Consider the following 13,607-nt stretch of genomic DNA (forward strand, 5'->3'; position numbering starts at 1 on the left):
GCATCTAACTGCTTCTCAAGTAGTTGATAAATTGTTCTCATCAGCTTTCCCAACCTTTATTCTAGTTCCTGAATTACGTGGTAATGCCATACTTTGAGATTTCTGGGAATCCTGTGGAGCAAATTAAGATCTAGGTTTCCCAAGTCAAAGTTTTACAGCTGCTGACTCCACTCTGTCCTTGTGGGTTTATATCTTTTAAAAAAAAAAAAAAAAAAACCCTTTCTATAGGTTTAGTATAGCTTCGGGAGGAAGTAAAATAAGATATAATTATTTGATCTACTACAGTCATGCGCCCCATAAAGTTTGTTCAGGCAAATCGGACTGCATATATCTCCATGGTCCCATAAGGTTATAACGGAGTACAGAAATCCTGATCAGAGAATAGGATGTAGCAGATGTAACAAGACGTAGTGAATGCAACAGTCTCCTGCATCCAACACCTGTATCTCACGCCTCTTGTATATAAAGGAATCGTGTTGCCAATGTATAATGCTACAGTATATATACAACCTATAATACATATGTCTTGATAGTCATAATAAATGCCTATGTTACTGGCTTATTATGTATTGTACTGTACTTTCTATCTCTATTTTAATGTGAACTTTCCCTATTTACAAATAAAAATTTTACCATATAACAGTCTATGCTTTGACTCACAGGCAGCAGCATCCATTCTCACGTATTGTGCGTCTCTTGAGTGTTGTAGCATTATCTCTGTTCAATTTTCTTTTGAAAATATTACAGTGAAGTGCATCATGGCTCCCAAATGCAACAAAACCAGTGCTAGTGACAGCAGTAGTATCCCATACAGCTTTGCTAAGTATATAATACGGTGTTCATACAATATTCAAATCACATAATGTCCTATTTCACAGAACGTATCATAGAGGTTAAGCAATGCATGACTGTATTGTGAACTGGAAACAATCTCTTATATTTTTCTGTATGACATATGTTTCTGAGAAGGGTATGTTACTATTTTCCCTAAAGTTAATTACATGTTGCTTTATATATTTTTGAGACATTATTATTAAATACGTATATGTTTATGATAGATATTTCTTCTTGTTTTAGTGATAATTTAATAGCTTTGTGCTTGTTTGCTATTTATGATGTATTTTACTATAAATTCTACTTTGTCATATTTACTACTTGATTTTTACTTGACTGGAATATATTTTACCATTTTATATTCAACTTCACTTTGTCCTTTTATGTAAAGGACTAATGTTTGAAACATTTTCGCTTTTAAATCAATCAGAAAATCTCTTATTTGGTGACTTTAACCTATTTACATTTACATAATTGCTGTTACATTTGAATATATTTAAACCTTTTAATTTGATATTTTCTATTCATTTTATTTTAAATTACTGTTATGCTTTTTCCCTTGGCTATATTTACATTTCTTCCACTGCATTAATTGTTACATAGTGCAGTTCTGTTCTTATTGTTTGTACTTAATTTCAATACTCATTTCATATACTTCTTTTCTCTAAAACTTAACAATATCTATACTGTTCGAGAACACAAGTCATAGCACGCATTCATGTCATTTCTCTCTCCTTTATCTCTCAGCAAACCATCACAGAATACGAATTTTGGTTTACTATAAATATACTTATATCCACCACCACTATCAGCCCAAATCCAGATATTTTTTAAGACAACAATAAATTCATAAATATTTTTCACTTTTATTGTCATAACTCTTACAGCTATTCATGGATTTAAGTCATTTCTGCAAATATGTTTTCAAAGTGAGTCTGTCCTTGGCAAATGTTTTGAGGCCTCGTATGCCAGCGAGTATTTTTATCGTACTTTATATTTGAATGAAAGGAACCTGGATGGTGCACGTGGTTTGCAACTGGCTGCTAACCTAAAAGTTGGTGGTTCAAACCAACCCAGCAGTTCTCAGGAGGAAAGTCCTGGCAAACGGCTTCCATAAAGATTACAGCCAGAAAACCCTCACAGAGCAGTTCTACTCTGTAACACATGGGGTCGCCATCAGTTGAGGGTCGATTCGACAGCAGATAACAACAACATACTTGAGTAAAAAAATTGTGTTTAAATTGTGTCTTCTAAGTAATTTCCCTTCAATATTTTAAGAACAAAGTTGCAAAGTTTTTGCATCCAATGTGGCTTTTCTGTCTATAGAATTCTTCTTTCTTATTATACGATTATATGATCTATGTTTTGGAAACTAGCTATTTTTCTTCGTATTTGATATGTTTCTTTTCAGTGTTAATATACATATTTATCGGTTCTTTTTGTCCTTCTATGTGCCTTTTTCATCTGACAATCTGGTTTTATGCCCTCCTGCCAGATGCTGCAGCATGACGGACCATGGTGAGCCTACACAAGGGGTTTCCTAAATAGGCACCTTGTTGATATGGCATTGGCTGAAGATAGTGTTCTATGAATTCTGTAATTCTGTGAAATGTATCTATATTATCACTTCAAAATTTTTTTGTCTTTTAAATTTTTATTTTCTTTACTCTTAGTTTCTAGATATTAGCATTTGGGTTGTGGTTTCCTTTATAAACTTTTAGGTAGGAGTAGCATTGGAAGAATATAGTGCCTAGGTTGTATTCCACAGCCCTGGGGGAATAGGTAGGGATACTGGTGGGTGTTTAAACATCACAGGGCTGAGTTCCAACCTTTTTTTTTTTCAATGTCTCATTTCTGTGGCCACTGGCTGCTGCTGATTTTTCCAGTGAAAGGTCAGGCAATGGATCATCCCAAAGAAGTGTGAGGAATAGAAAGAAGAAAATTAGAAAAGCTTTTCTCCAATTGTTCCCCTAATGACAGAGAATGCTGTCCTCTGCTCATAAGCTACCCGCTTTCCATAAACTATAGCATTTCCTTCCTCTTTGTAGCTAACCTACTTTCTGATAGCCTGATTTCCACTCTCCTCTCTGTTAATCAGTGAAGGGACTTCTCCATGTGAGAGTGTATGGTCTTTCAGTGTTGCATGTGACTGGTTAAGTCAGCCAAATGCCAGCTTTTGAGGTTAAGTAAATCACCTGCCCATAAATATAAGCCACATTTTCCAAACTATGATTTATTAATTATAAAGACAAAATTTTGTCTCCTTTTGATTGCTTCATCTGTATATCTTTAAATAGTTCATACTTGTTAATTGAATTCATTGCCTCCCTCAAACTCTAGAAGACATTTTAAAGAAACGAACAAAAAAGGCAAGTTTCATTTGTCAAAATAACGATAGCATTATTAAACAGTTACAAAAACAGACAAATTTTGAGTGCACCAACATTTTCTACTAAGGTAAACAACGTTTGTTAGGGCACAGAACTTAAAATCTCATATTTGGTTCAGTTATTCTTCATTTATGCCCTATCTTAGGCTCGGTTCTCTAAAGAAGTAAAACCAGTGAAGTGTATATATACAGAGAGAGAGATATATCTCAAAGAAATGGCTCGCACAGTTGTAGAAGCTGGCAAGTCCCAAATTCATGGGTCAGGCATCAGGCTGGAGGCTTCTTCTGACTCATGTAGCTGTAGGAGCTAATGAACCCAAGATTCACAGGTCACTGACTCAAGTGCCCAAAACTGGAGGTCAGATGTAGGATCCAGAGCAAGTGAGCAAACTTTGTCAGAACATCCATCTAAATATTGGACACAGGCCACACCCCCAAGGAAACTCCCTTTATGACTGATTGGCTGATCATATCAGATCACATCATGGAGGATGACTACATCATTACATAACTGCCACTACATCATTACATAACTGCCAAACTACATCATTACATTACTGCCAAACTACATCATTACACAACTGCCAAACCACTGAGAATCACGGCCCAGCCAAGCCGACACACAACCTTAACCATCACATGTTCCATGAAGCATTTAAAAGCAAATGATAAGCAGTTTAAAAAGTTACATTTTAATCTAGTTCAGGATTACATTACCGACATAATAAAATATAAAAAAAAAAAAAAAAATCTATGCTTCAAATAAAAATAAAAAATTATTCAATACTAAAATTATGAAAAATTGATGAGAACATAATAATATAACTTAAGTAGAACGGAACCCTTAAAAATAACAACTTTCTAAAAAAGGATAGGTTGAACATACGAGAGGAAAAATTATAAAAATTTTTATATGTACAGGTTAAATGAGAATTTATATTTCAAATGTTTCCATCAGCAGCAGAGAAACAGATCCTTAGAATCCTAATGCAAATAATAAATACTTAGAAATAATAAAATAAGGAAAATTTTAACCATATGTTAACCTATATAGCATTCTATCTATACATCTTAGCCAAGTAAATTAAATCTTACCATACCAGAGCAACACCTCCTCCATAGTTGCTATCACACATCTTTCCTTGAAAGGTTGCACCAACATAATTTGAGTTTTCTCTGTAACTTAAGTTTAAAAAAGCATCAGAATTTGAGTTTAAAAAATTATCAGAATTTTTTAAAACTAGAATTTTGTAAAACCACACACAGTTAATATTAAATTTTTAAGATGATTTCAAATTTTGCATATTTATATTAACCTAAAAGATATTTCCACCTAACAGTAATGAAGCAAAGAATAAGGAGTGACTAAATGCTTCTCCTTCTTTTAAACATGATAAAATAGACTTAAAAATAAATAACAGGAAGTATGTTTTCATATGAACCTAGAAAATAATGAAGATTCAATTTTTCTGTAGTGTTTCTTAAAGTAAAATAAATAAATTCAATACATTTCAAATAACCAATGAATAAAAGCCTTTAAAATTAAAAACCTCAGGAAATGCAGTTGATAAATGGGCAGAGTCACCTTATGGATCAAATAGAGTTAGCCAGCCAGAGCCATGCAAATGTAGGGCTTGTTTATGAGAAACATAATAAGAAGGATTAGCAATATATATATATTTTATGTATATATATAAATACATATAATTGTATATGTACAATTCAACCTGAATATTGATAAAAGAAAAATAAAGATATTATTAAATAGAAGTAGAGAGTTACATTTTAAATATAGTGCAGTGTGAGTATGTTATGACAGAAGCATTAAAATATACACTCATGTTTCCATATATTTGTTAGTTTGTTTTAATTTGGGCAACAAACTAGAAGAAAGCCAAGTTTACTATATTTATGGAATTCAAGGATATTTTTTCAGATCGATTTTACTAGTTTTATGAATAGTTAGGGACATTTCATGACATGTTACATTCTGGTAACAAGATTGAAAGAGTGACCTTTACCTACAAACCAATAAATAGAATGATATCAATAATTCCATTATAAGACTTTGTTGAAAAAAATAAATTCACACTATGTTATATGTCAGGAAAAAATGGCACATGATCCCTACCCCGCAGGACTATCCACAGTCAGATATTAGAAAAGACATGGAAATATTTTCTTTGTATAAGCTTTAGTACTGCCAAGATATTATGCTTACACAAGTAAAAATGCCACATCATGTGGACGCAAAACAAGATAAGATCTTTTCCATATTAAAAATCTGTGTAATAACTCATTAGCATCTCCAGTAGTCGAAATTTTATTTTCATCTATCCAAAGCTCCAATGAAGATAGAATTACTGTAATATTAAATGAAGTAAAAATCTAAAATAGAAAACATGGAAAATATGTTCAAACATTATGGTTTAAATAGATTTGGGAATATACTTAGGAATATAAACACTATATTGATAACAAATATTTAACAAGTAAACTGTAGGTCAGATTGGATCTTTCAAACTATAATAATAAGTAAAAAAGTACCACTAGTAATACAAGTAACACTGAACAATTTTAAATGCTTTCACTTAAGCCTGGCTTGTGCCAAGTGTTTTATATAATTTAATTCTTACAACTTGTTTAGGTATATGGTATTATTATTTCTATTTTATAAATAAGAAAACTAAAACTTAAAATGGTTATGTACTTTGTCCAAGTTCACTAAAGATTTATGTTCTGGCAGTGTCATAAAATAAGCTAAAGTAGTTGTTTAAGTAACACAAACAAATGCAAAAGCACTAAAAAGCAAATACTTACAGCATTGATCAATCCAATCAACTGGAAAATTTTTTCAGCAACAACAGCCGTGTCAGAGCCCATGTGATCATACTGAAAAATACAATTACCTTTTATATCTAAATGCATATTATTTATTATTTGATGATTGCTATTCTTCTGTTTAAAATTTAATATTGTGAAATATTATATTGATTAAATTACCAGTATACTAGTTCTTAAACAATATTATTTTATTATTAAAGAAATCATACAAAACTGTGTGAAAAATTAGAAAATATTTATAAATACAAAAAAACTACAAACCAGGTATAAGTATACTATCAATTTATTAAATAAAAATAACATTTTTTGGAAAAAAGCTCTAAATTATAATATTTAAATGTTTTCCAACAGTGAAATCTTAAATCTGAAAGACTGTAGACTGAACACACCTATTCAAAGCCATGCCTGCCTGAAACTTCATTAAAACAATTATAAAAGTATCAATACAAAGATGAAAGCTCCAAGAAAAAAAAATTACAAAACAAAATTTGGAAACAGGAAAACGTATGTATCTAAAATATTTGAATCATTAACAAGTACAGCATCCTAATTCACCTTGCAAAACCCAAAATACTTAAGGACTGGCTACGTCAGTTTCTCTGAAAGAGAGAAAAAATGGCTCTAAGAGGAGGTAGCTTGATTTCAAAGCTTGTTCAAGAAACAGTTAAGGGAGAACTTCCAGAATGGTTATGTGGATGGTTCCATTTACATAACATTCTCGACAAAATTACAGAAATGGAGACTGACTTCTGGTTTCCAGAGATCAGGGAAAGGCAAGTAAGGGGAGGTGAGCATGGCTGTGAAAATATAACACAAGAGATCCTTGGGCTGACGGAATTGTTCCATATCTTGACTGCATCAATGTCAATATCCTCGTTGTAACACTGATATTACAAATGGAGAAAAACTGCTTAAGAGGCACACTGGATCACTCTGCAGTATTTCTTACAACTGCATATACAGTGACCTCATGAATATACGGTAATCTCAAAATAAAAAGGTTAATTAAAAAAAATTAAATGACTATATAAAAACAAAGAATTAATATAGTATTAGAAAATACTCGCTTATGACAAAAGAATGTAATAGAGGAAGAATAGAGAAAGTAGTTATAAAACAGATAGAAAACAAAAATTAAAATGGCAGACGTAAATAAAAACTTATCAATAATAGCATTAAATTTGAATAGACTATATAATCCAAGTAGAAGTCTGAGATTTTCAGACTTGATTAAGAAAGCACACACACACAAACAACAACAAAAATAAAACCGCAAGAAACAACTACATGCTGTTTACAGAAGACATTACAGTGTAAAACCACAAGAAACAACTATATACTCTTTACAGAAGACATTTCAGTACATGACGTTCAATAATAGACAAAACTGCTAGACAAAAATCAAAACAGATATAGAAGACTTGAAAAAAACTATAAACCAATAATCTATAGAATATTCCAGCCAACAACAGAAGAATACACGTTTTCCTTAAGTGCACACAGAACATGATCCAGAAACAGGCTATATACTAGGCCATAAACAAGCCTCAATGAAGTTAAATGCACTAAAAAAATATGGAGTACAATATCTGGCCACAATGAAATTAAATTAAAAACAGACAAGATAAACATGTTTGGGAAATTCAAAATATGTAGCATCTAAACAATATAACTGTAAATAAGCAATGATCAAAGAAGAAATCACAGGAGAAATTAGAAAATACAATAAGATTAGTGAAAATCATAGTAATACTTCATGCCAAGTGGTTAACTTTTGATAGTAGTAAACTGTGATAAGTTACATACACACACACATATATATCAAAAGCGAGAGGCTACTAAGAAAACTATGCAAAGTGATGTACTCAAAAACTGTATAAGTAATTCAAAATGAAAATCTAAAAAAAGTTAAAGTAACCCAAAGGAAGGTAATAAAAGAGAGAAAAAAAGCAATACAGACAGAACAAACAGAAAAAATACAATGAAATGTCAGATTTTAGCCTTAACATATCAATAATTATTTAAATATAATGGTTTAAATATATCAATTAAAAGCCAAAAATAGGCAGAGTAGACTAAAAAACAGAAGAACACAAACTCCATGCCCCAACTATGACTATTTGCTGTTTAAAAGAAATTTACTTCAAATATAATAATATCGGTAGGCTGAAAGTGAAAGGATGAAGAAGACATACCGTGAAATTTTTAATTAAAGGAAAGCAAGAATATCAGATATCATTATCAGTATCAGATAAAGTAGACATCAAAGCAAAAAAATTACAATAGACAGGGACATTACAAAACAATAAAAGAACCAATCCACCAAGAAGTCATAATGATTCTAAATATGTATGTACCAACAGCAGAACTTCACAATATATGAAGTAAAAACCAATACAGCTGAAAGCAGGAATAGAGAAATCCACAATTACAGTTGGGGACTTCAACAGGCTACTGTCAGCACTTGATAGAAATACAAGACAGAAAACCAGCAGGGATATAGAAGAACTGAATAACACAATCAACCAACAGGATTGTCACGGATTGAACTATGTCCCCCAAAAATATGTGTCAACTTGGTTAGGCCATGATTCCCAGTATTGTGTGGCTGTCCTCCACTTTATGATTGTAATTTTATGTTAAAGAGGCTTAGGGTGGGATTGTAACACCCTTATTCAGATCACATCTCTGATTCAATGTAAAGTGAGTTTCCCTGGAGTGTGGCCTGCACCACCTTTTATCTTACAAAGATAAAAGGAAAGGGAAGCAAGCAGGGAGTGGGGGACCTCATACCACCAAGACAGCAGTGCCAGGAGCAGAGTGCCTCCTTTGGACCCAGAGTTCCTGTGCGGAGGAGCTCCTAGTCCAGGGGAAGATTGACGACAAGGACCTTCCTCCACAGCTGACAGAAAGAGAAAGCCTTCCCCTGGAGCTGACGCCCTGAATTTGGACTTCTAGCCTACTAGACTGTGAGAAAATAAATTTTCCTTTGTTAAAGCCATCCACTTGTGGTATTTCTGTTACAGCAGCACTAGACGACTAAGACAAGGATCTAATCAACATTTATAGAACACTCCATCCAACAAAAGAGGAATACACATTCTTTTCAAGTTCCATGGGATATTCAACAAGACAGACCAAGTCCCCAACATCTAAAGATCAATTAACAGAATACATTTAACTAATATGATAAATGACAAAAAACCTCTCAAAAGACACTAAAAATGCATCCCATGTAATCCAATGCCTATTCGTGATCAAAATTCTCAACACACTTAGAATCTGATAAAAGGCTTCTATGAAAAAACTACAAGTAATATCATATTGATTAAAGACTACTGCTGTCTCACAAACACTGGGACAAACACAAGAATCTCTTCTCTGTTGACCCCTATTCAAACACCGTATTGGGGTTCCTAGCAAAGCAAATAATTTAAAAAAAAAAAAAAAAAGGAAAGAGAGAGCATCCAGATTGGGAAGTTTAAAATAAATCCATCCTTTTTTTTCATTACAGGATCCTGTATGTGGAAAATCTTGTGAAATACACACATGCATACATACACACACACACAACTATTAGAAGTAATAAACAGGAAGTCACAGCATATATAAATATCAATTTAATTTCTCTATACTAGCTATGCACAATCCAAAAACAAAATTAGAAAAACCAATCCATTTACAGTAGAATTAAAAGAAGAAAATAGTTAGAAACATATTTAACAAAAATTGCAAGACTTATACACAGAAAAACTACTAACCATTGTTGAGAAAACTCAAAGATCTAAATAAAAGAAGAGAGGTGTCATGATCATGTTTTGGAAGATTTAAAATTGTTGACATTAACCCTCCCCAAAATGATCAATAGATTTAACATAATCCCTATCAAAATTCCAGCATCCTTTTTTGAAGAAATTTAAAGCCGACTTTTACATTTTTTCAGAAACTCAAAGGATACAGAATAGCCAAGTCACTGCAGTACTGATGTAGTGATAGACATATTGATCAGTGGAAGAGAATTCAGAGTCCAGAAATAAACTCATATATTGATTGTCAATTAATTGACAAAGTACCAAAGCGTTTCCTTGGGGAACTGCAGTAAACAAGGGGCACAGTGGGCAAATCCCACCTTTATTGTTAACCTTGTGGTAAGGATCAGCATGAATCCTGTCCCCACCTAGAAATGGATCCAGTCCTCACCTACCCCATTTCCATCCTTGCAGTCAGCTGCCAAAGCAGCACTTTCTCTCTCTGCCCCAGCCACCCAGAGCTGGGTCATAAGTTATACAAACACCTTTCATCAGACCAGCCACTCATGCAGCATTTCTCTGATCCCCCAGCTACCCAGACCTGGATCAGAGCTCACAGGTTAGAAGAACTCAGTCCTTCAGATCAGCTGCCCTTGCAGCCTGTCTTAGGCTAGGTTCTCTAGAGAAGCAAAACCAGTAAAGGGTATAAAAATAAATAGAGAGAAATTTATATCAAGGAAATGGCTCACGTGGTTGTAGAGGCTAGAACGTCCCAAGTCCATGGATCAGGACAGAAGCCCCTCCTGATTCACATAGCCACAGATGCTGGTGAGCCCAAGATCAGCAGGTCAGAGAGCAGGGGTCTTGCTCACAGGCTGCAAAATGAATCCCAAAAGTGGCAGGCAAGACCAAAGGTAAGCTGCCAGCTCAAGTCCCAAGAACTGGAGGTCAGACGAAAGAGCCAACTGCAGGATCCAGAGTAAGCAAAAGTCCACAAGCCTTGCCAGAATGTCCACTTATATTCAATGCAGGCCACACGCCCAAGGAAACTCCCTTTCAACTGACTGGCTACTCACAACAGATCCCATCATGGAGGTGATCACATTATATCAAATCTTATCATGGAAGCGATCATACAACTCACAGGAAATGATGATATTTTCAGTGGTGCTATTACTATTAGATAGCTACTTGCAAAAGGATGAATTTAGAACCTTAGCACACATTATACACAAGGATTAACTTATAGTGGATCATAGATCTTAATATAAGAGCTAAAACTGTAAAAGTTTTACAAGAAAACATAGGACTAACAGAAAACATTTTCATAAACTTGAGCTAGGCAAATACTTCTTAGATATAATATGAAAAAGTCCTCACAGAAAAAAATTAACAAATTGGACTTCATCAAAATTAAAACTGTTGTGCTTAAATATACACCATGAAAAAATAAAAAGGCAAGCCAGAGACTGAGGAAATATCTGCAAATCATATATCTGATGAAAGACTTGTATGTAGAATATATCAAAAACATGCACAGCTCCATATTAAGAAGACAAAAAAAACAAAGTTAAGAAATGAGCAAAATATTTGAATAGACATTACACCAAAGAAGATATATGAACGGCTAACATGTATATGAAAATATACTCAATATCATCAGTGATCAGAGAAATGTAAATTAAAATTACAATTAGATACCACTACATACCCACTAAAATGGCTATAAACAAAAGGACAGTGAAGCCATTAGGACCCTCACGTATCACTGGTGGGAATGGAAAATGTTATACTTATTTTGGAAAACATTTTGGTCACTGTGGACAAGTCCGAGCTCCAGCAAAGAGCTTCTACCACTAAATATGAAATGACTAGATGGTTGAATAAAATGTTTAACATTGAATGAAGGTGCCAAAACAAGTAGGTAATAATGAAAGAGTCTATGTCAAGAGTTAATATCTTACAATAAAATTTTAACATCATCAACAGAAAGACAAAGAAGATTGTGCATCCATGAAACAAAAACAGTAAGCTGTGAAAATGAATATAGAGGGAGGATACATTGTGAAATTCCAAAATACAAGCAAACTGCATTGGTTTTAGACACTAAGACTGGGAAACTTCCCACAAAATAGAGGAAAAGGGAAAAAAATGAAAACCAGTAAAGATGGAAAACAAAACAAAACAAAAAAGATAATAAAATTACTCCAGGCATTCCAAATCCCAAAGAATTGGACTCCATTTTATGGGGATATCCTGAAAGAAATAAATTTCAGGAATGATTCCTCCCCCAAATATTAACAGCTTTTTTCCCTGCCAAACAAAAACATTTATTAACGTACAACTTTTATTTCCTCTTTATATAATGTAAATAACCTCAGGCATTACTTTTAAAATTTAAAAAAGGGCTAGGATACATAGCATAAATTTCTATAATGGCTCTCAAATAAAAGTTTCTAAATATTACTAACAAACTATCCTAAAGGTAACAACTATTTTTATTTCAAAATTTCTATAAAATTAAGAATAAATATTTAATAGAAGTTTGATTGCCAATTTACTACTGATACTAAAAGTTTAAAATGCATTAACACAGAGCAAAAATAAAAATTATCATTCTTTCTCTTTTGTTAAAACTTTGTTCCAAATTATTTTGAAAAACTCTCATTGCTAATATGAGATATAAGACAATAAATCAGAATATACTTACCAAATTTTTTTCAACTACAACATGCATTTCTATAAACTGAGAGAAATCTGATACTGGCTGGAAAAAAAAAAAACACGCACACACACAACTTCATGTCAAAATTAAAGAATTTCTTAAAGATATTAATGTATATCACTACTGTTAATGACTTAATGTAGAAAAATAAGACCTTCCACATAGAAATGGAGTCCTGGTGGTACAGTGGTTACGAACTTGGCTGCTAACCAAAAGGTCGGCAGTTCAAATCCACCAGTTGTTTCTTGGAAACTCTATGGGGCAGTTCTACTCTGTCCTATAGGGTCACTATGAGTTGCAGTCAACAGCAAAGGGAAAAAAACATAGAAATACAACCAGTTATTATAAATAAAGGTATCACAGAATCCTCTTAATAATGATTTCCTTATTTCTTTCGTCACGTCTTTGATACCTAATCAAGCATTTAATTGACTCAAAAAAATAACTTTTTTCTCCCTTCCATTCTCTGCATCCTCACTGGTATTGGGCAAGTCACATTATTCTTTTCTCTGAAGAGAAATCCTCCCATCATCTCCCAAATACCAAATGTGTATATTTCTAACAGCTTAATGATGCCATTAGTACAACATTGTGTGTTACAGTCCTGCTTATGGCCCTGAAAGAGTAATGAGTATTCCCTGTGGGATTTCTTCTGAGGGGTAATGTTACTCCTGGTATAAATCATCGTGGAAAAAGGTGAGCAACAGAGTTAAAATGACTGACTTTCTTAAGCTGGATCACAAATGTCTAATGCTGTGGATTCTGGATGGTGGATATGGTGTCACCCACTTAGATTATAGCAGTTAAAGGCACAGATGCTGGAGCCAGGCCACGTGGGATCGGAACTCTGGGCTAACTTCTCTGTGACTTAGATTCAGCTGAATAAGGATGAGTAAGTAAAAATTGTTGTGTTATTAATAAAAGTGCTAGCCATTTTCATTATTATTATTATTATATGAAGGCAATCTAGGATTAATGCACTAGGGAAAAACTGTAAGTGACCTATTAGGGTTTGCAAATACTTTGATGTTACAGTGTGGATAATTCAAAATAGTCACTAAAATAA

The 13,607-nt window shown here is 33.2% G+C and overlaps 1 protein-coding gene across 1 annotated transcript in view; it reads right to left on the reverse strand.

Annotated features, from left to right (window-relative positions):
- Window positions 1–13,607, reverse strand: part of ADAM2 (ADAM metallopeptidase domain 2) — a 236,309-nt gene that overhangs the window by 71,722 nt on the left and 150,980 nt on the right. The window contains exons 7-10 of the mRNA XM_004382138.2: window positions 12,527–12,583; window positions 6,044–6,115; window positions 5,445–5,611; window positions 4,324–4,405 (exon numbers count right to left, since the gene is read on the reverse strand). Of these exons, the coding sequence (XP_004382195.1) occupies window positions 4,324–4,405; window positions 5,445–5,611; window positions 6,044–6,115; window positions 12,527–12,583 (378 nt within the window). The remainder of the gene's footprint in view (window positions 1–4,323; window positions 4,406–5,444; window positions 5,612–6,043; window positions 6,116–12,526; window positions 12,584–13,607) is intronic.

Source organism: Trichechus manatus, unplaced genomic scaffold, assembly GCF_000243295.1.
Source record: "Trichechus manatus latirostris isolate Lorelei unplaced genomic scaffold, TriManLat1.0 scaffold00090, whole genome shotgun sequence".
NCBI lineage: Eukaryota > Metazoa > Chordata > Mammalia > Sirenia > Trichechidae > Trichechus > Trichechus manatus.